General features: G+C 35.7%; 1 protein-coding gene across 4 annotated transcripts in view; it reads right to left on the reverse strand.

The window, feature by feature from the left end:
* CERT1 (ceramide transporter 1) overlaps nt 1-23547 on the reverse strand; it is a 94577-nt gene that overhangs the window by 58380 nt on the left and 12650 nt on the right. For all 4 annotated transcript variants that reach the window (XM_090276395.1, XM_090276394.1, XM_090276393.1 and 1 more), the window contains one exon: nt 10254-10370. In XM_090276395.1, coding sequence (XP_090132521.1) covers nt 10254-10370 — 117 coding nt within the window. The remainder of the gene's footprint in view (nt 1-10253; nt 10371-23547) is intronic.

Consider the following 23547-nt stretch of genomic DNA (forward strand, 5'->3'; position numbering starts at 1 on the left):
CTGATCACAATGCTATGAAACTAGAAATCACAAGAACACTGAAAAACACATAAAGACATGGAAGCTAAATGACATATTAAACAATGAATGGGTCAACACGAGAACAAGGAAGAAATCAAAAGATACCTTGAAACAAATGAAAATGAGGACACAACAATCCAAAATTGGTGGGACACTGGGAAAGCAATCCTAAGAGGGAAATTCACAGCATTACAGTCCTATCTCAAAAAACAAGAAAAAACTCAAACAATCTAACTTCACACTAAAAGGAACTTGAAAAAGAACAACAAAAAAAGCCCAAAGTGAGTAAAAGGAAGGAAATAGTAAAGATAACAGCAGAAATAAACAAAACAGAGTCTAAAAATATGATACAAAAGATCAACATTTCTAAGAGCTGGTTCCCTGAAAAGATAAACAAGATTGACAAATGTTTAACCAGACTCATCAAGAGAAAAAGAGAAAGGACCCAAAGAAATAAAATCAGAAATGAAAGAGGAGAAATAATAACTGACACCAAAGAAATGCAAAGGGTTGTAAGAAAATATTATGAACAATTATAGGCCAACAAACTGGACAACCATGATGAAATGGATAAATTTCTAGAAACATATAATCTTTCAAAACTAAACAAGGAAGAATCAGAGAATCTGAATAAAGAGATTACACCTCGTGAAATTGAAGCAGTAACCAAAAAACTCCTAACAAACAAAAGCCCTGAACCAGATGGTTTCACAGGTGAATTTTACCAAACATTCTGAGAAGCACTAACACTTCTCTTCCTCAAACTACTTTATAAAATTCAAGCGGGAAGGCTCCTAAACTCATTTTACGAGGCCAACATTATCCTAATTCCAAAACCAGATAAAGACACTACAAAGAAAGAAAATTAAAGGCTATATCCCTGATGAACATAAGAAAATAAAACCCTCAACAAAATATCAGCAAACTGAGTACAGTAATGCAGCAAAAAGATCATATACCAAGATCAAGTGGGATTTATTCTGGGAATGCAAGGTTGGTACAACAGTCGCAAATCAATAAACGTGATTCACCACATTACAACAAAATGAAGGATAAAAGCCACATGATCAGTATCAATAGATGCAGAAAAAGCATTAAATAAAACTCAGCACTCATTTATAATTGAAACTCAGCAAAGTGGGATTAGAGGGAACATACCTAAACATAATAAAGGTCATATATGACACACCCACTGCCAGCATCATATTCAACAAGCATAAACTGTAAGTGTTTCCCTTAAGGTCAGGACCAAGAGAGGGATGTCCATTTCACGTCTCTTATTCAACATAGTACTGGCAGTCCTAGCCATGGTAATCAGACAAGAAGAAAAAAGGCATCCAAATTGAAAAGGAAGAAGTAAAACTGTCATTATTTGCAGATGACATGATACTGTACCTAGAGAACCCCAAAGATTCCACCAAGAAACTACTAGAACTGATCAATGAATTCAGCAAAGCAGCAGGAATCAAAATTAATACCCAGAAACCAGCTGCATTTTTATATGCCAATAATGAACAGAAAGGGAAATTAAAAGAACAATCCCATTCACATTTGCTACAAAAATAATAAAATACCTAAATATAAGCCTAATCAAGGATGTAAAAGACCTATACACAGAAATTATAAGACACTGAAGAAAGAAACTGAACATACAAATGGAAGCACATACCATGTTAATGGATAAAAAAAATTAATATCATTAAAATGTCCATACTACCCAAAGCCATCTACAGCTTCAATGTAATTCCTACCAAGATTCCAATGACATATTTCATGGAACTAGAACAAATATTTCAAAAATTTATATGGAACCAGAAAAGGCTACACACAGCAAGAGTGATCCTGAGAAAGAAGAAGAAAGTTGAAGGAATCCGTTACCTAATATCTAACTATACTACAAGGCCATAGTAATCAAAACAACCTGGTACTGGCACAAAAACAGACATACAGATAAATGGAACAGAATAGAGAGCCCAGAAGTAAACCCACACCTTTATAGTCAACTAATATTCAACAGAGGAAGCAAGCACATACAATGGGCTAAAGATAGTTTATTCAATAAATAGTGCTGGGAAAATTGGACAAATACATGCAGAGAAATGAAACTAGACCTCCTTCTTACACCACACACAAGAATAAATTCAAATGGATCAAAGACTTAAATATTAGATCTGAAACCATAAAAATCCTTGAAGAAAACATAGGCACCAGAATCTCAGATATTGCTGGTAGAAATTTTTTATCAAATGTATCTCCCCAGGCAAGAAAAACAAAAGAAAAAATAAACAAATGGGACTATATCAAACAAACTAAAAAGTTTTTGTACAGCAAGTGAAATCATCAAAATAAGACTACATCCCACAGAATGGGAGAACATATGCATTGATACACCTGATAAGGGGTTAATATCCAAAATTTATAAACTTACAAAACTCAAACACCAAAACAAAACAAACAACCCAATTAAAAAATGGGCAAAACATATGAAAAGATGCTCAGTGTCACTAATCATCAGAGAAATGCAAATTAAAACCACAATGAGATACCACCTCACACCTATCAGAATGGCTATCATCAACAAACAACAAGTGCTGGCAAGGATGTGGAGAAAGGGGAGCCCTTTTGCACTGTTAGTGGAAATGCAAACTGGTGCAGCCACTCTGGAAAGCAGTATGGAGACACCTCAAAAACTGAAAATGGATCTGCCTTTTGACCCAGAATTATTTACAACAGCCAAGATATGAAGCAGCTCAAGTGTCCATCAATAGGTGAGTGGACAGAACAACTATGGGCCATTTATACAATGGAATTCTACTCGGCCATAAAAAAGAAGGAAATTTTACCCTTTGCGACAGTATGGATAGACCTGGAGAACTTTATGCTAAGTGAAAGAAGCCAGTCAGAGAAAGACAAATACCATATGATTTCACTCACATGTGGAATCTGATGAACAAACTGAACTGACAAAGAAAATGGGGACAGACTCAGACGGAAAGCAGATGACAGCTCTGGGGTGGGGGTTCGGGGGTGGAGGGATTGAGCAAAAAGGACAAAGGACTCATGGACAGGGACAACAGTGTGGTGACTGCTGGGGGGAGGGGTATAAGGGGACAAAATGGTAATGGAATATAATACAATAAAGATTACATTTTAAAAAGTGGCAAACAGAGTGAATAGCTTTACATGACCTTGATATTTAAAATGCTAAAAAGTTAACAGGTATATTTTGCCATCTAGCTATTTTGAAATAGTATTCTAATAAGGTTATGTCCAATTTAACACAAAAGAAATTAAGGTGTTAAATAAGCAGAAATTGATCCTAAAATCAAGGTGACCCTGAGGTAGCATAGGGAAATAAATTCGTTATGGCAAATAGTAACACAATTTTTAAAAGACCTTTAAAATGAGTATTGGGTACATTTAGATGACTCAAACATGAGAATCTTTTGGTAAGAAACTTTCTTCACACCTATTTCATTTCAAGTAAAATGTATAATTTTGTTTCAAAAATTGTTTTTTACATTATTTCCTCAGACAGAAATCCTTAAACTTCTCAGGTTGAGAATAAGCCTTTCTTCTGAAAGTATTTAATGGAGCTTCACATATGAATCAGTGAGCCTTCCAAAAGGGTAAGGACAAAGTCATAAACATTAAATTACAAAACAACTGACTGAAGATTCCCACTACAGAAAAACAACAACTGTAGAAATTATCATTTGGATTCTTTCTCCCTAATTGTGCATTTTCCTATGACTCCTAAAGTCTTGGATAATTTCCAAAACATGGGGAAAGTCTGTGTGGCCCATGACCACCAAAATATCAGGATCTAATAAGGTTGCTCCCTTATTGACATAAAGGAATGTCGTGATTACCACAAACTCTGTCAGAGCCCCAAAACTTAACTTTCATATAGCTTTTAGTTTTTAGATAATTTTCACAAACACCATCTCATCTGATCTCAAAACAACATGGGAGGTGGCCAAGAGGTTTATTAAGACAAAACAAAACCAACTCTTTAAAAATCATTTATTTAGTGCTGCCTTAAATCCAAGCAGAAATGTGGAATATGAATGAACTCTGCACAATAAAGACAGCACACTATTTCAAAATAAAATTACTGGCCTGGTATACATATGTCCCTTTCTATATTTTAACTTGAAATAGATCCTTCGAATTTAAGAATGACCTCAGAAATATCTTCCACAGGGGCCACTGTCTAATGTCATACTGAATTATGCAATTCCTAATATACTGAGAAAATTTATATCATAGAATTACCTTTTAAAACTTTTCTTGTAGTGATAAAGTTATCCTGGAATAAATACCAAGGAGGACAATACAGAGCTAGAAAGGCAATATAGAACTCCACACTGTATTTCTGTCAGTAATCAATCATTCTATTACCAACTCTACAGATTAAAAGGAAAAAAAAAACAAACCTTCAAAAATCACGTATTTCCTCCATAAAATCAGTTTTACGATACTCTAGATTATTTCAACTGGAAATCTTATGTGCCTAAAGCTTTACTGATTTACTACAAAAAAGCTGTATTATCTAAGCTTTTATGAACTTATGGTCTAAAATAAACACTAGAGATATGAAGAACACATAAAAATATGAAAATATTGTGATTCAAGAAGCCCATGATTTAAGTCAACAAAATATACGTCAAATAAATACATACTTATAGGATGGCAGAAGTGCTTGTTGGCCAAAAGCTCTGGTTCTCAGGTCAGACAGACCTGGGTCTGAATGCTGGCTCCTTCTCTAATTAGTTGTTTGACCTTGGACAAGTTACTTAACCTCTCTATGTCTCAATTTCCTAATCTGTAAAAATAGGACAATAATGTTAAACTCATAAGACTGTAAGAGTAAAATGAGATAATGTATACAGAGTGTTTATTACTACATCTGGCATATTATTCTCAAAAATGTTAGTTATCATTATCATCACCACCACATTGTTATCGTTAAAGAGGTCCTGTAAGATAGTACTGCTGGTGTGGTGTGGTGTGGTATCCTTGTGAGAGAGGGAGGGAGGGGGACAGAGAGAGAAGGGGAGAGTGGGAGGGAAAGGGGAAGAAAAGAGAGAGAGAGTAATGTACTAATACATATAAGTTATTATTCTAATGAGCATAAGGGCCTCCTGTGAAGGAAAATAACAGAAAGGTCAAACTCCTTCCAAATATCGGAAATTGAAAATGACTTAAACCTGTCAGGGAAGCCCTAACAAAGGTCCAATAGCAAAAAAAAAAAAAAAAAAAAAAGACAATGAAGGCTCATCTATGACATCAGAAGAGAAAAAGACAGGTGCACTATTCCAAGTGTCTTGTCCAACTATCATAAGGACAGGTGGCACAATGAGGAAGTAGCTATGAATTGAATGAGTTGGCATGATGGATACCCAGGTCAACTTTAAAGTACAACACTCTTAGTTTATCATGACTGGAATATCTTGCTTGCTTGTTTGTTTTCGTTGGGGGTGGGGGCACATACTGCATATTGACTGTCATCTTTCCTCCCTTAACTAACTTACCAGTGTCACACAGTTACTAAGAGTGCCAGGATTCAATCCCATATTTGTCAGACCCCAGAATCCAGTATTCAAACAATATTTAATACAATAAAATGCTCTTTTTGACATTCCATGTGCAGAAACATGAGTTCATATTTGTCTTGCACATATATGGTAGTAAAACTCAGATGATACACTCTAACCTGCAAGAAGTGAGCTTATGGAAATTATTTCCAAACATTCAGTCTACCAACAGTACATGATGGAAAGCAGAACATAAAACTGAATTCTAAGAATCCATGAACTAAAAGTTAGTATACTTTAAGTTACTTAATTTTAATCTAAACCTCAGTTTTCTGTTCTGTAAAACAGTACTTTCCTAACCTCTCAGGATAGTAGGAAGAAAATAAAGCACATGGAAATACAAACAAAATAATCAGTATTAGATGATCCTCAATAAATAGTAGAGCTCCTATCACTATCATTATCATCATCATCACAATCACCATGATGCCTTAACATTTTGATGTGAATTTTGAATAGCAATACAGCAATACATGCTTAAATACTAAAATTAAAAAATTAATTTCCACATTCAATATTCTCTAGTGATATTGAAGAATGAATTAGAAAACATATCACTACCTCCTTATTTCTGGTCTATGGAAAAATAAGAAAACTTTGCTGATTATGTTTGGTGATAGCATTTGGATTTTCTCTCTCCTAGATGTTAGTTTAATAACTCAATTTATTTTTAAAATTCACATGCAAATTTAAATTTTCACTGATGTTACTTTGTTGGCACACATCACATATTTTACATTAAAATTAAATTAATTATTAATAAGAATAGCAGTTAACAATGAGTCCTCCTTACTTGCCTATGAATAAACTATCTTTAGAAATCAGAAAGGAAAAGTTTACAATGTATCTGGAACCCTACTCTTGAAACTTCCTTCTAAGAACTTAAATTCACCAAAAATTTGTTATCTCAGCTTAAGTCACAGTGCTCTGAAAGAGAATCAAAGATTCTAGGTATCCATTGTTCAAAGACACAAAGAAATCAGTAATATGAAAGAAATATATGCTTCAAGTATACTTCTTCACTCAAAAACAAAAAACAAAACAAAACGGGAGCATGCAAAAAATTCTGGTTCAGCTTTACTAAGAAAAACACACAAAATAAAATATGCTTAAAAACTAGCCCTGTGAGACTTCCGGCCAAGATGGAGGTCTAGACAGACACGCTGCTTCTCCCTCCACAACTAAGAAGGAATACAACTACCTCAAAACTAGAGACAACCAGAAGTCCCAGAAAATAGAGCTGCATGGAAGTCCAACAAACAAAAATATAAAGAAGAAAATTCTCATCCAGACAGGTAGGAGGGGCGAAGAGGATGCAGTGTGGTGGCAGCAGTGGTAGGCCAGTGGAAAACGCAGGCACACGTTTTAAAAAGTAGGGAGGGACACCTGGGGAGCACTCCCAGAACGAGACCAGACAGCACAGCTCATGGTTCTAGTGCTGGGGAAAATAAAGCCTCATCGGTTCTAACTGTCCAAACCAGTGGGGGTTGGGGCAGAGGAAAAAACTGCTGGTCTCTTAGCAGAGTCTGCTTGTTTAAAAGGCCGCCATGGTCCTACAACATCCAGAGACCCACCCGCTCTGGGAACAGCAGCCAGGGCAACAGCTAGAGAGGAACCAATCCCATACAGAAGTGGGAGAAGTGCCTGGTAAAGGGGCGAGTGCTGAGCAAGTGACACTGTTCCCTATCAGACCCATCCCCCACATACAGCGCCACAACCTAGTGAAACGGGTCGTCCATACTGACAAATGCCTAAGGCTCTGCCCCTAACAATGTAACAGGTGTGACAGCTCTACCTAAAACACAGAGGAAAACAAACACAGGAGCCTGTCAAGATGAGGAGACAGAGAAGTATGGCCCAAAAGAGGAAATGGATCAAGGTTCCAGTGGGAGAACTAAGTGACGAGAAGACAGCCAACCTAACAGATGAGGAGACAGCCAACCTAACAGACACAGAGTTCAAAACACTGGTGATAAAGATGCTCACAGGCTTCACAGATTGCTTAAGTATGGCAAACGCATAAGGGAAGAAGTGAAGGCTATGCTAAGTGAAACGAAGGAAAATCCACACAAAACTAATGGTGAAGGGAAGGAAACTGGGGTTCAAATCAATAATTTGGAACATAAGGAAGAAAAAAAGTTAACCAGTGCAGAATGAGGAAACAAGAATTGAAAGAAATGAGGAGAGGCTTAAGAACCTCTGGGACAACTTTAAATGTGCCTACATCTGAATCATAGGGGTGCCAGAAGGAGAAGAGGAAGAGCAAGAAATTGAAAGCTTATGTGAAAAAATAATGAAGGAAAACTTCCCTAATTTGGCAAAGGAAATAGACATACAAGTTCAGGAAGCACAGAGTGTCCCAAACAAGCTAGACCCAAAGAGGATCTCACCAAGACACATCGTAATTAAAATGCCAGAGGTTCAAGATAAAGAGAGAATTTTAAAAGCAGCAAGAGAAAAGAAGAGAGTTAACTACAATGGGGTGCCCATTAGACTATCAGCTGATTTTTCAAAAGAAACTTTCCAGGCAAGGAGGAACTGACAAGAAGTATTCAAAATGATGAAAAGCTGGGACTTACAACCAAAATTACTCTATTCAGCAAAGCTATCATTTAGAATGGAAGGGCAGATGAAGTGCCTCCCAGACAAGGTAACGCTGAAGAAGTTCATCATCACCAAGCCATTATTATATGAAATGTCAAAGAGACTTATTGAAGAAAAAGAAAATCAAAACTATGAACATGAAAATGACAACAAACTCACAACTATCAACAACTGAATCTAAAAAATAAAAACAAAATCCAACTAAGCAAACCAGAATAGGAACAGAATCATAGGTATAAGGATCTTTGGAGGGCTATCAGCTGGGAGGAGGTAGGGGGAGAAATGGGGAAATGGTGCTGGGACTAAGACACATAACTGGTTGGTACAAAATAGACAGGGGGAAGTTAAGACTAATATAGGAAAGGGTGAAGCCAAAGAACTTATATGCACGACCAATGGACATGAACTAAGGGGGGGTGGGATTGCTGGAGGGAAGCGGGGTACTGGGTGGAGGAAAGCAAATGGAAAAAAATGTTACTACTGTAACAACATAATCAATAAAATATACTTAAAAATAAAAAATAAAAAAATAAAATATACTTAAAAAGAAAAGCTTATATATGCTGCTACAAGAGACTTTACTTTGGATTGAAAGGGGAATGAAAAAAAAGAAACCAAAACACTAGCCCTTTAATCCAAATCAACTGATTAAGCCTTTAAAAGTCATCTCAGTTAAAAATATAGAAATTAGTTCTACTTAATAACATCTTTAACCATTATTAAGAGGGCTGGCCCTGATTAAATTCACAAACTAGGCCACTCTCCTTATGTGCACATTTAGCAACTCTCACTGAATAAAGAAATCTTCATTCAGAAACAACATGGTAAAACTTAGTGAATTGAGTCATGACTCCAAAGCCCATTATTTTTTCCACTACGTCATAAATGGGAAGAAATATCAGCCACTCTAATACATACACTACATACACTAATAGGTAAATTATCATATCCAAGGTCACATATGTTATATTTGTCAGAGGCTGCAGTGTCTGATTCCAAGTAGGCCTGGCTCCAAAGCAGTAAGATTCTGGAATTCTAGCTTATTTCTCTTTTAAGTAATAGAAAACTGTTTCCCATTTTTCCATCTTTAGACACTTTTCCAAAGTAGTAATACCAAGATAATTAAGAGTCACAAAAATTTTTAAAACCAATATAATACTAAAGCTAAAACAGAGAGAATATGATGGGTACCACAGTTTTCTTTACGCTGGGAAAAATTCAGAATCAATAATGAGACAGTAAAAACTAACGCATGATCAATATCAAGAAGAATGTGCCTCTGGTATTCCAGGTGAGACTGGTTTTTCTTGTTTTGCGTGTGTATCTATTTTGCGCCTGTCAACCAAAATAGGTGTTTCAACTACAACTCTGAAATCCAAATGAACAAGTACAGACAAGTATGTGCACAAGTCATAGTCAGGAGTGACAGTAAATTTATAACTTTCCCTATTCCTTGTTTTACCATGACATAATGAATTACCTAGTAATGCAGATTTATTAATATCATATATTTCTTTAGTCTACTTACCACTTAAAGAAGTCAAAGGCTAGCTTTAAATTACAAGACTGTAGCTTATATATTTATATAAGAAAAACTTTCTAAAGGCTAATTATTAGATAACTTCATATTTATAAAAAATGACTTGCAAATGTTTACAAAGAATTTACCCAAATGGTTATAGATGACTACGAAAATCAACACTGAAGCTTTTAAATATTAGGGTTTTACAATCCAATGTTATTTCAAAAATTCTTTTAACCATATCATATAAATGACATTTATTATGAAGCAAATCAAAATATGAAAATCAAGTTTTGTTCTTTACTAAAAATGGAATATTTTGTTTTAGCCAACAATTAAAAATATTTATCACAGCAAATTCCCTTCGTGAAGCTCAAGTGTTAGAAATAAAATTATTTCAAAAATTTACTTCTGTACTGCTTTAATCTTTACCACCCAAACAATGTACAACTTTTCAGTAACATATGTTATATTAAAGGATGGAAGGTAAACACTGAAGACCCTACCTTGTGCTGTTCGATGGCATCTATCCACTGTTGTCTGTGATCTGGATCCTGAGCACGAAGATACCAAACACTATCATTTACACTAATATCAAATCGACATTCATCAAAATCATGAGGCTGTGGGGGGAAAAAGCAGAAAATGAAAAGCAAAACTCATTACATTCTTAGAAGTATCATACTCTATAGCAAAAACATGAACATACCTATTCTTGATGGTAGGATACTCTTGTTATTCTTTTGTTTTTCTATTCAAATATCTTTTGTGATGATGTCTCAGAACAAGAACACAACAAGGGCAGAGCTACCAAACACTAAATTTTATTCACCATTCCTACAAATGAGTTGACACAAATTATAAATATATTGCAAAAAAGAGTGAATATTTTTCATCAAAGGCTTCCAATTAGCTTAACTAATGAAAACACTACCGAAAGCACAATAAAAAAAAAGGTCCAAAGTACATTTTAGGGAAGACAGTTATTACTGTTTTCCTGCCTCCATTAATCAAAAGTAACTTCTCATAATGAAGAGTTTGATTTCATTAAATTTTATAAACAAGATACTTCTATATTCTATCACAAAATCATGCTAGCCTATCCTCTCAAGTATCGTAAATTAACTTCTAGGGTTTTATATGTCTTTGAAAGTAAAAGCCAGAAGAGCTCTGAATAAAAAGCTAAGATAAAATGAACATTATCTCAGACCTCTAGTTAAGAGGAAACCGCCTGCATCAAAATGTAAAAACCGTCAACTATTTGATTCAGTGTTTTACATTCTTCTTAGAATATATAAAAATATTTTATGTCCTTGTTTTTTGTTCAATAAGTGAATTAAAATATGACAGGATCACATCACACATGCCATGTCTTCATCTGTCATATAGAGTACAGCAAATTGTTGATGTAACAATAAACTTATTTGAAGAGAAGCTACATATTGTACTTCCAGAGTTTATTGTTTATCCTCCTCCCCCTTTATCTCTTTATCAGTTTATTTAGCAAAAATAATATAACTCCACAATTTTCTTTAGCCCATGAAACAATTTCTTTTAAGATTAAGACAACAGTCCTGATGTGTGTGGCTCAGTTGGTTGGGTGCTGTCCTGCAAGGCAAAAGGTCACTGGTTTGATTCTAGTCAGGGCACATGCCTGGGTTACAGGTTTGGTCCGTGGTTGGGGCGTCTAGTCTACGAGAGACTACTGATCCATGTTTCTCTTTCACACTGATGCTTCTCTCCCTCTCTTTAATCCTCCCTTCCCTCTCTCTAAAAATAAATGAAAAAAATCTTTAAGATTATGAAAACAAATCATGGTTCTGACGGACTACTAAAGTACAACAAAACATTTTTTGAATGATTATGTGCTGGGCATCATAGTTAGGACTATGGTGGGAAGTAGAGTATGTTAGAATGATGCAAAAGGAAAAAACAGCACAATGCACATACCCTGTTCAATAAGAAAACAAAAATGCATAAAAGACATTTAATACTCATAAATACAATAATGAATATAAGTTTAACTGAATGCCAAATATTCAGAAATTTTAAGAATGGAGTCTAATCATTGAGAAAAGTTTCTTGGAGGAAAGGAAGCATATACACTATCTGAAGAACCAAGTAAATAATTTAACTGATCAGTCAACTGTTTTAAGTAGCCCAAAAATCTGCTTTCTTCCACTATATTGTTTACAATTTTTATAAATATATGTAAATAGGATCAGTATGTATTCCTTTGTGTTTCATTGCTCTCACTCAATTTAACAATATTGAGGGTCCAACCATTTTGCTGTATCTCACAGTAGGTGCAAATGGGACTGAAAACAAGGAAAGTCTATAGGATTCAGCAATACAGTATTCCCTTACTTATCGTGGGTATTACATTCTAGACCCCCCAGCGATAGGTGAAAATTCGCGAAGTAGAAACCTTACATTTATTTTAGAATTTATATATATTTTAAGGCTTTATAAACCCTTCCCGCACACTTATAAACCGTTCCCAGTCCCTTATTAACCTTTTCCACACTTTTATAAACACTACTTGTGTTCTTAAAGTATTCTACACTCTTAAACCTACGTAACTTTAACAACATATGTATACAGTACTGTAAAATTTTATATGGGTACTCACCAGTGACGTATACTACAACTTGAATGATGAAGATGATGAATTTGCTGTGCAGTACTGATGACAATGAAGGTGATGAAGATGAGATGAATGTACTGCACAGCAAAGAAGAGTGTTATAGCTTTTCTAAAGGCACCACTTCTTCAGGTGGTGCAGCAGTATCTTCGGCCTTATCCATAACTTCTACTTCTGCTAAAGGCGTAGGCGTAACCAACCTCTTTGTTCGAGTGATGAACATAGTTATGGGGAGTTGCTGGTGCTGCTTCTTCTTCTGATTGAGAAATGTTTTTGTGAACTGACATGGCACTGTCGATTGAATTTGCAAACTGCAATGAACAAACCATACGGGGATCCCATTCTTCAGCCACTCTTTGAAGTTCTTTGGCCATTCTGACCACGGTTGCAAGACGATCAAGTGTTAGGCCAACCTTCTCCTCTTCTTCAACCATTGTTCATTTGGTTCCTCATCCTCTTCTTCACTTGCTGACTTAGCTCCTCCAGGTCTTCGTCTGTTAATGGCTGAGAGTGCACATGGATCAGGGTATTTATATCTTCAAGTCATGTCACCAAAGCCCTTTCCTCCCAGTATTTTTGCCAGCGTCATGGCCTTATCCACCTCAGAGTGATGGATTTCATCAGGAGAGAATCCCTTGTAATCATGGGTCACTTCTGGCCATGATTTTTTCCAGCTGGCATTCAAAGTCTCACTCTTCATCTCCTTTACAGCCTTTTGAATATTTTGGAGACACGATGCAATTGTGTACTCATGCCAGTATGCCTTTACCAAGAAGTCTTCATCTGAGTCCATAGCTTCAATGAGGTTTGCAGGGTGTTTTGGGTGTAGAGCACCTTAAAAGCATGAATAACGCCTTGATCCATTGGCTGAATGAGCGATGTGGTGTTTGGCGGCAAGAAGTCTATCTGAACGCCATCATACATCAGGTCAACAGCATGACCTCCAGCATTGTCCATTATCAGAAGCACTTTGAAATCAAGGCCTTTCTCTGCTAGATAAACCTTAACCTCCGGGATAAAACTTTGATGAAACCAATCAGTCGTGAGGAGTTTCATGATCTAAGCCTTAGGGTTGCGCATTCAGTACACAGGCAACACATTCTTATTTTTGTTTTTTAGGGCCCTTGGGTTCTTGGACTTATAAATATAAGCCCTGGCTTTATCATAAAGCCCGCAGCATTCCCACACATGATTAAAAGTTACCCTATCTTTTTGGGCCTTGAAACCAGGGGCTTTTGCTTCTTCCTTTATAACGAAAGTGTGAGATGGCATCTGTTTCTAGAATAAGCACGTTTCATCCATGTTGAAAACTTGCTCAGGCTTATAGCCTCCTTCCTCAATGATGTTTTTGAACGTATTGTTCACGTACTCCTCAGCTGCAGCTTTATCTGCAGAGGCAGCCTCTCTGTGCAGAGAAACACTCGAGTCCAAAGCGTTTCTGAAATTTGTCAAACCAACCCTTGCTAGCACTGAATGGGGATGGTCTGGTTGGAGAAGCACTCGAAGGTCCTGCTTTCAGGGTCGTCATCGTCATCCTATTCTTCATTCTCATCCCCGTCGTGATCATCCCTTTTTGCTGCTAAATGATCATACAGTTGCTTGGCCTTCGTCTGGATGGTGTTTGTATCCAGCGAGATGTTCTTTTTTCTGCAATCGTTTTTCCATGCACACTCCATCTTCACAATGATCTTACTGCTGGAAGTAACCACTCTCTTTGCTGTTTTGTTTAAAGTCACTGATGCCATAGACCTGATATTCTTCTCATCCTTTTATATAGTGAACCATAGACTCGTTGATCTTGTAACGGCAGCCAACAGATGCATAGCTTCTCCCTTCCTTCAATGTGTAGAGAAGTTCCACCTTCTCTTTTATGGTAAGCATTGTCCTCTGGTGCTTGGGTTCACTGCCAGAATCCTTAGAAGATGCAGAATGTTTGGGTGGCACCGTAGGGCTTGCAATAAATTCAGTCTTTAAGGAAAATGTCACAAAACACAACATGGCAGAGGAAAACTACGCACAGCTATCAGAGGTAGGAGTGAGGTGGACAAGGTGAGATGCTGAACGTATGTGCACAGTGTGGGATAGCAAACAGACTGATGCTACAATTACTGAGCCAATCAGAGCCCAGGATACACAAGAGAATGCTCTGGTTGGTCGCCTTCCATCAATAAGCCAATTGTGTGCTGTGTACAATCTCACGTAGGCAAACGAACTGCTCAAGCGTACATCTTGTTTTCAGCGTAATGTATGTGTTCGTTCACAAAAAATATATACATATTGTAAACAGTGTGCACTATTTTATTTCGATTTAATATTCTTTTAATGTTAGAATCATTTATTGTATATTTTATATATTTTTTGAAAATTTTTAGGCAAAAACCATTAAAATCATAAATACTATGCATATAACTACGTATACAGTACTGCAAAATCCCACGGAAAATCCGCAATAAATAATTAAATATAATATTTAAAAAAATTCTGCAATACAGTAAGGCCGCGATAAGTGAACTATGATATAGAGAGGGACTACTGTAGTTCTTTAGAAAACAAACAGTACAATTAACTAGTTAAGTTTTTTACTTAGTTGTACTTTCAGAAAACTGCATCCCACTCAACCTGAACTACCAAAATCTTTCCTAACATATTATTTAAAATTCTTCAGGTTATTTCTAAAAATTTCTGAGTTTTTCTGATTGCTTGCTTTACCTCCATGTCCTGATCATTATGGTATGCACCTCAGATAAATCCATAGAAGTTCATTTCGATAGCAATAAAAGTCTAATAAGATAACTATCAAAAAGAAAAAAATAAAAGCTTAATACTTACCCCATGGAATAGTATACAGCAATTTTAATATAGTGTATGAAAGACTAACAGTAACTACTTCTAAATTGTATGATTAGAGCTAAATGCCTTAATTTGCTTACCGATACATTTTTCTATAAATCACATGCAATATTTTTGTTGAAGGACAAAAAGTTTATTCTGAAAATATATAATTAAAAATGGTGCACTAAATATATTCACCTCCATTTATCAAATGCCATTTAAATAATAAGAAAAGGCATTAGACTAGGACAAAGAAATAAGCAGACGAGGACAGCAAAAAAGAGATTTATATCAAATTTTAGAAGATGGAAAAAGAGATGAGCAAATTGATAGGTCACAGGCTACCAGGGAAACCTAAGTGTGCAGTGGGGAGAGGACAAGCTAAGTAGAAACTTTATTTGTGCTGAAGAGCCACAGAAAGAACAGAAGAATGAGAATCAGTAATTTGAAGTTCCAGGTTCCTCTGAAGCTACAAACAGAAGGACTGATTAAAAGTAAGAAACATTTAGTCTGCCTAGATACCTTCTCTAAAAATAGCCAAATTACCCCTCTAGCAGAAGACTTGAGGTTTTCTATTTGGGTATTTTTGAACTTGAAGAACCCCCTAAACTAAGGGCTATCAAGGGCAGAAAGATTAAGGCAAAGTCTATACCGACTATTATGACTCCCACCCCATTCTAATACCATATCCCTATCCAAAGCAACCAAGGCTCCTCAGGACTGGCGCGGATAATGTATATGATGAATCTGGAAAAGCATGAGCCTAAAAGTAATGAAGTGCTTTCGCGTGGGGTGCACACAGGGACATGTCAAAAGGAACAGGAAATGAGCCTGAAGGGACTTCCATTAGCCAAATACAGAACAGTTTGATCATCAAAATACACAAGTACAGTAATGAACTATAATCCATTGAACAAATCAAGAATAATGAGTCTATTCTGTTAAATAGGACAAAAATGGCTGTTTTTTTTGTGTTTTGTTTTTTTACAGCAGAATGCTGATAAATGAAGGAGTTCGTAGAGTTGAAAAACCATTTCTTTCCCAATCATTATAGAAAAGACTGGGTGGGGGAGGCACCATAAATAATTGCAAAATCAAAAGGCCCTCTTCCCTGATCTCCAGACTTTTACTCAGTTGCCTCCTCTATTATTTTCTCTTGAATACCTAAGATACATCTCAATATACCTAAAACTGATCCCCTGATTTGCCTTGTTTCCCAAATTTCTCTTCTTGCAGAATTCCAAATTTTTGTAAATGATAACTACCAATTGCTTGGACGTGAAATCATTTGACTCCTCATTTTTCACACCCCATAAGTTAAGGAACCATTGTGCTAATGTAAACTCTTCCACCTTCAAACAGGAGGGGGCAATTACTATTTCTCTTGTAATAAGAATCAAAGACACAAAACAAGACAAAAACACATATATGAAATGGTTAAATATACAGTATATTATTTAGTTAGGCTGTAAGGAGATTATTTTGACAATAAAGGAACTAACGTGTAAAATACCTAGCACGATGCTTACCATGTAATAGTTACTCAGTCCATTAAAAAAAATTCTTATAGTTAGACAAAAAGATGAGGAGTGGTTCACTGAAAAGCTGTAGCCTAGGTTGGGCTTTTGATAGTCCAGGAGGGGAAAGATAGCCTGTTCTCAACAACGGAAAATTCAATGAGCAACGTTAGCAAAGAATATCAAAGTGTCAGTTAAGATAAGCAGCCAGGTTGGTATAGGGATATTCATCTGTTCTCCCCATAACTACTCAATTTCTGAGACAATCACTATACTTAATTTTCGCAAAGTCTGAATTTTTACATCAATGTCAATTCAGACGTCTAACACCAATAGTACAACTAATAGCAAACTCTCTGCCTTCATGTATGACTCCATTCATTTAAATGTCAGATCAACTATCCAAGTCCTGAGAGCAGGCAGTTAAGAAAATGTGATGGAATAAACCACCAGTAATATCCATCCTTTACTTGAGCACAGCTATTTTTCTTGCTTTAGAAGAATGGTCCTTCATTTTAGCATGCATCAATATCACTTGAGAGTTTGTTAAGACACCATGCTGGACCTCACTACCCAGAGCTTATAATTCATTAGGTTTGGGGTTGGGCCTGAGAATTTGCATTTCTAGCAAGTTCACAGCTGATATTGTTATTATTTGGTCTGGAGATCACACTTTGAGATCAACGTCCTCTGCCAAATCTTCCTCTTTTTTATTTAATACTTGTTTTGATGGGGCACATTTTTCAGAAATAAGGTTTGTCGAATGTGCGTTTTTTACTATTTATAATGGGAATTTTCAAACATATGCAAAAATAAAAATAGGATAACGAACACCACATATTACTATTCAGCTTTGACAGCTGTTATCTCATGGTCACTCTTGTTTCATCTATAAACTCCCTCAATACACACCCTCCCAAGTGGATTAAAAAAAAAAATTTACTTATTGATTTTATAGAGAGAGAGAGAGAAAGAGAAACATCAATTTGCTGTTCCACTTATTTTATGCATTCACTGGGTGATGCTCTGACCAGGGATTGAACCAGCAACCTTGGCAGATTAGGACAATGCTCTAACCAACTGAGCTACCTGGCCAATGCCCCAAATAGGTTATTTTGAAGCAAATTCAAAACATACCATTTCACCTATAGGTATCTGAGTATGTATCTGTAAAATAAGATACTGTTGAAAACCACAAGGAGTAAATTTTTTAAGACATTAGTATTTTAAAATGCTTTTATGTGCCCTAAAACATGCTCATTGGTTTGACTAGATACGGAATTCAGTGTTGAAAATAATTCTTCTTCAGAAAAATCAGGGCACGGTCCATTGCATTTTAGCTTCCAGTGTTGTTCTTTAGAAGTCCACAGTCATTTTGAATCCTCATCCTTTGCTGTGATCTGTTTTCCCTCTGGATGCATCCACAATCATCTGTGTTTCCATCTGCCTGACTCACCAAAATGCTGTGTCCTGAATATTGTTCTTTTTTCATTTATCATGCTGGACTTTTCTTGGCCCTTTCAATATGAAGTCATGTCCTTTATTTCTATGAATTTTTCTTGTATTCTTTTACTGAAGATTCCTTTCTTCTCTGTTCTCTCTTCCTGATCCTCCTGCTATCCAAATATCAAAGCTCATGGAATGGGATGGAGTAAAGTGAGGTGTCCAAATATCAAAGCTCTTGGGATAGGATGGGGTAAAGTAAGGTTTCAGTATCCAGTTCGCAGACTTCCTCCCTTAATCCTCTCCCTTAACCCCCCTCTATTCAATATTATTCCTTGCTTTCAAGGGTTTCTAGTGCCTACTGCCCAACTCACTAGCCCAGAGATCACTATTTTATCGTCTCTATAGAGTAAACCTCCCATCTTTTGCCAAGTTATGGGTGGGTCAATCACCCAACTGCCAGAGTGGGGGAAAGAAAAATCTAGGGATTCAATTGCTTCTAAAACAGACACTGAAAGCATCCTCCATATTTTAAACAACTTTCACCCCAAAATTCTTATTTCAAGAGGTACCTGATACTGCTAAAGTACTATGTGATTGTGATGTAAATTTAGTTCTAATCTTCTGAAACTGATTGCTTAGGATTCGAGTTTCTCAGATCTATTAACTCAGTACTTGCCTGTATTTTTTCCAGCTTCTAAAATGTCTCCTCACTGTTCTCCCTTTTTGGGTTGAAAAAAAATTTTAACTTCTTTACTACTCTTTTCATGGATGAAGAGATTAAAATATGTGCATCTTTACCCAGATAAATTTCTTAATATCTTAAAAGTCAAATGGAACCACTTGAATTATTTCACAACAGGAGAAAACTCACTTCATATAATTGGGTTTATATGTAAGTTTCTAGGAATCATTACCCAACTGTCTCCCACCCTCAAGATATTATCACTTTAGAGATCACCTTAATTTCTGGAGGAGCTTCAACTGGTCATGGTTTCTTGGTCTCTTATACTCAATTTATTAAGTGATCTTGTTAAAAAGATGAACAATCACTAGTGGCAAAGCATAATTATAAAAGAAATAATTGTTGGATAATATGAAGTCTAACATGGGGACCAAGAGAATATCTCATTCTCTATCAGTCATGGTTTTCTTCTTTCAGTAAAGCAATGAGATGTCATAACACTCACTCCAATGAAGAAGCTCAACAGATACCAACTTCCCTTAATTCACTACATGATGAGTCGTTAGGAGGTAATTTAAAGTCTAAGTCTTTGTTGCTTTAATTAAACAAGAGTGTGCCACAATAAACCCAAACTAAAATAAATAAATAAATAAATAAATAAATAAAAACAACCTGAGAAATGTTGCCTCTTGCACAAATAACCGATAGTGTTGGTATCTTTGCAAACTATACTAGAAAATGAAGAGCCTTCAAGGAGTCATAAGAATTCAGAGCAAAAAGTCAGGAAAATATACATTAAAATATGTTTTTCCTATTGTAAGTAACAAAAATCAACTTGTTAGGCTGGCAGAAAATATTTGCCAAATATGTCTAATTATAAAAACACACATCTGGTAAAAAATCATGGTATCTAGAATATATGAAGAACTTTAATAATTTAATATTTAAATAAAAACAGATATAAAAGAAATGAACAGACACACCACCAAAGAGATACAAAGAACAAGCAGATGAAAAGATGTGTAACATCACTTGGAAAATGCAAATAGAAACCACAATGAAGTATCACTATATACCTGCTAGAATGGGTAAGATTTTTTTTTTAAAGGCAAGTGCTGACAAAAATGTTGAGCAACTAGAACTCTCATTGTTGGTAGGAATATAAAATGGTACTGCTACTTTGGAAAATAGTTTTTGCAGTTTCTGTAAAGTTAAGCATACACTGACCAAACAACCCAGGAATCCCACTCTAGGTGTATACTCAAGAAAAATAAAAATGTATCTTTACACAAAGACCTACACCCAAATGTTTACAGTAGTCTTACTAATGGTAGTTCAAAATTGGAAACAAATATTAAGTGGTGAATGGATAAACAAACTGTGGTAGTATGTTCAGCGGAATAGTACATAGTAAAAAAAAGGAACAAGTTGGGGATACAGCAACAGCAGGGATGACTCTCAGGAACATTACATTAGATGAAAAGCCAGGCACGAAGAGCTGCATACTGTATGATTTCATTTACATAACATTCTGGAAAAGGCAAAACCAAGAGAACAGTTGTTGCCAGAGGTAGCTAACTATAATGGGGTAGTAGTAAAACTTCTGGAGTGATGGAACATTGCCTACATCCTGATTGTTGTAATGATTACATGACTGCATACATTTATGAAAACTGTTTCTGTAGACTTAAAAAAAAGGGTGAATTTACTCAATATAAATTATATCTCAATAAATCTGATTTTTAAAAAAGCACAACATGCCTCTTTACAGCTGAAGCAAGGAAAAAACAGTCTGAAAGGAACATGCAGAAAGCATATAAAAAGTTAAAAAAAAAATATATATATATATACACAGTGAAACAGAACCACTTGGTGGAAGGAAAATGCCTTTAGAAAATGCACGAGCATGTGTTCAAATAAGACATGCCACATACCTGGCTCTAATAAATCACCAGCATTTTATCCCCTTTAATGAAAGGTTTTGCCAGCTTCTCTTTTACTTTCTTTTCTTAGAACAGGCTTTATTTCTGATACAAATATTTCACAAAGTAAAATTAAAGAAATTTGAGTGCTTACTATGTGCAAGAACTGTGCAAGTGCTTTTATGCTATTTCGTTTAATACACATAATCATCCCATTCTTAGATCTTATCCCCCCATCTTTAACCAGTTAAGGAAGAGGAAGTTCAGAGAAATTTAGTTATCTGCCCAAAGGTACCTCTAGCCATAAGAAGCAGAGCCAAGATCTAAACCCAGGTTTGACTTCACAGCTCCTGAGTAATAGTTAAACACTTTGGAAATTAAGATAAAATACTAAACAAAAACTACTAAATAAAAACTGGTATATGTGAAGCTTAAAAGACCTTCAGAAAAAATATGAAAACAAGCCTCTTGTTAACTACTTCAAGCAGGCAAATCCTGAAAATTATGTGTATTCCTTGCTTTAAAGAAACTTGAATGCTAAAATACAGACCACATTTATTAGAGATTTAAAAGGCATTAATAGTAAATCACAAACTTTAATGAGTTGCTTTATAAATATTTAACAGCTGTGTTCCTCAAAGTCTTACTTAAAATAAAGTGCACCAATATTTTTTTTCCTATGTTCAGTGATAAGTGATTAAAAAAACACCAGATGGGAAATCAGGAGACTTGGGTTCTATTCTTAACTCTGATACTTTGTGTAACAGGTTTGTGTGCTCACAATTTATATAATGTTAAAGCTGTAACCCTGTGTTCTCTTAGAATGTGACTTTATTTGGAAGTTGGGTAATTGGAAGTGTAATTAGTCAGGAAGAGTTCACATTGGAGTAGAATAGGCCCCTCATCCAACATGACTGGTGTTCTAATGAAAGGGAGAAATTTGGACCCATACACACAGATAGGGAGAGTGTTGTGTGAACATGAATGGAGAGTGGAGTGATACATCTCCATCTGTAAGCCAAGGAATACCAGAAGCAACAGAAGGAGCCAACCCTGACAACACCTTGATCCAGACTGCTAGCCTACAGAACTGCAAGACAATACACTGATGTTCTTTAAATCACGCAGTTCGTGGTACTGTTATGGCAACTCTAGCAAATGAATACATTTTGCAATTATATAACTTTGGGTAAATTATTTCAACATTCTGAGTCCTACATTTCAATAGGTATTCTTTGTTAGTATTTTCCCTCTCCCAAAACTTACCAAATATTTGCAATATTTCCTACTATATGTTCAAATTATTCAAGTTACATTCAATTTATGTAAAGATGGAAGATAGTATTCCCAAATGAACTGCTGTGCAGATATCATTAGTTCCTCAAGGCATAAATCTTACTAGTATAAGGTTCTAATTTATTTAGAAATTCACTGGCAAATGATCATCAAATAAGAATTATTTACCTAGTATCTTATCTAGTGCTTTTACTTGTTGCATTTGCTTTCCTCTTTCCTTCAGTTCTCACTAACAGAGTTCAACATAGCAACAATGCACACTTGATAAAAGGCCAGCTGCTGGGATTTCTCACTAATCTGGAGTTCCTTATGGCACTACTCAAAGTGAAAACATACTGTTTTTCTTCTCCCAATTCTTTCATTTTAAGAATTATTTCTAGATAACAAATAAATTTCTCCCAAGAAATACCCTGTTCCTTGAAAGTACTTCACCTAATTTAATATCACATAGCCAAAGAAAATTATTTGAATATATTAAGAATGACTTAACTGTTTAAGTAAGACTGAGGTTAACAACGAATTAAGTTCTATAAGAAAAGGTGGGCTCAGACACTAGACTCACCAACTAGTAATACGTGAATGGTTACAGTAAAGTCACAACTCTTCAAGTCCAGATTTCCATATATATCAATTTCATAAGAATGTCATGTGAGCAAATTCATCACTGATACTTACTTTTTGTCTTTAGAGATGACGATATATATAATATATATATATATATAAAACAAGCCATATTTAAGGAAAAAAGGAAGAAAAAAATGCCTATTTAACAGATATTAACAATATATTTTTTAAATTTAACTCGATACATATTCTATTTGTAAACTTCATTCTGAGAAGTTCACTGAATTTAGTCATATTTTGTAATTTCCTTGAAATATGTAACAATGGACCTGGAAGCCCACAGGCAAGGGGCAGATTGAAAGTTGAAGGAATTCGGAAACATGAATGCTTGTGTTTCTCCCTACCACCTGTTTCACTGTCTGAAGATGACCACTCAGAGTCTGCTGCCTCACTGACTTTTTTACCTTCTCTACCACTACTTAGTCCAGTGAACACTTTCACCAGGTCTCTTCCCAATCTCTCCTTTCAAGGTATTCAAATTGTTTCCCTTTCCTACCCATTTCTTTGACTATGTACCACAGTGAAAGTTCTGGAGGGGCATTTGAAATCTTGCTCCCTAACGTATGTCCTCAGTATAGCTCAAATAAACTCATAAAAATTCTCTACAGCTCTGGATGTTTCATACACTGACATTTACTTGGCATAGCCAGCAGGATTCCAAAAAAGCCCACCCAGGATAATCCTGCGAATCTGGACCCAGTGCTAGGTACAAGCAAGGGCCCTTTGTGAGCTCCCAGCTCCTCCCTTCACATCAGGTGAACTTGGATGAGTTTCTCTTGGAGTTTTGGGTTTCCTTGCTTTAAGCAGGAGGCCATTACTTTATCTGAGCTGTTCTTA

The sequence above is a fragment of the Furipterus horrens genome, unplaced genomic scaffold (genome assembly GCF_987537825.1).
Source record: "Furipterus horrens unplaced genomic scaffold, mFurHor1.1.pri manual_scaffold_5, whole genome shotgun sequence".
Taxonomy (NCBI): domain Eukaryota; kingdom Metazoa; phylum Chordata; class Mammalia; order Chiroptera; family Furipteridae; genus Furipterus; species Furipterus horrens.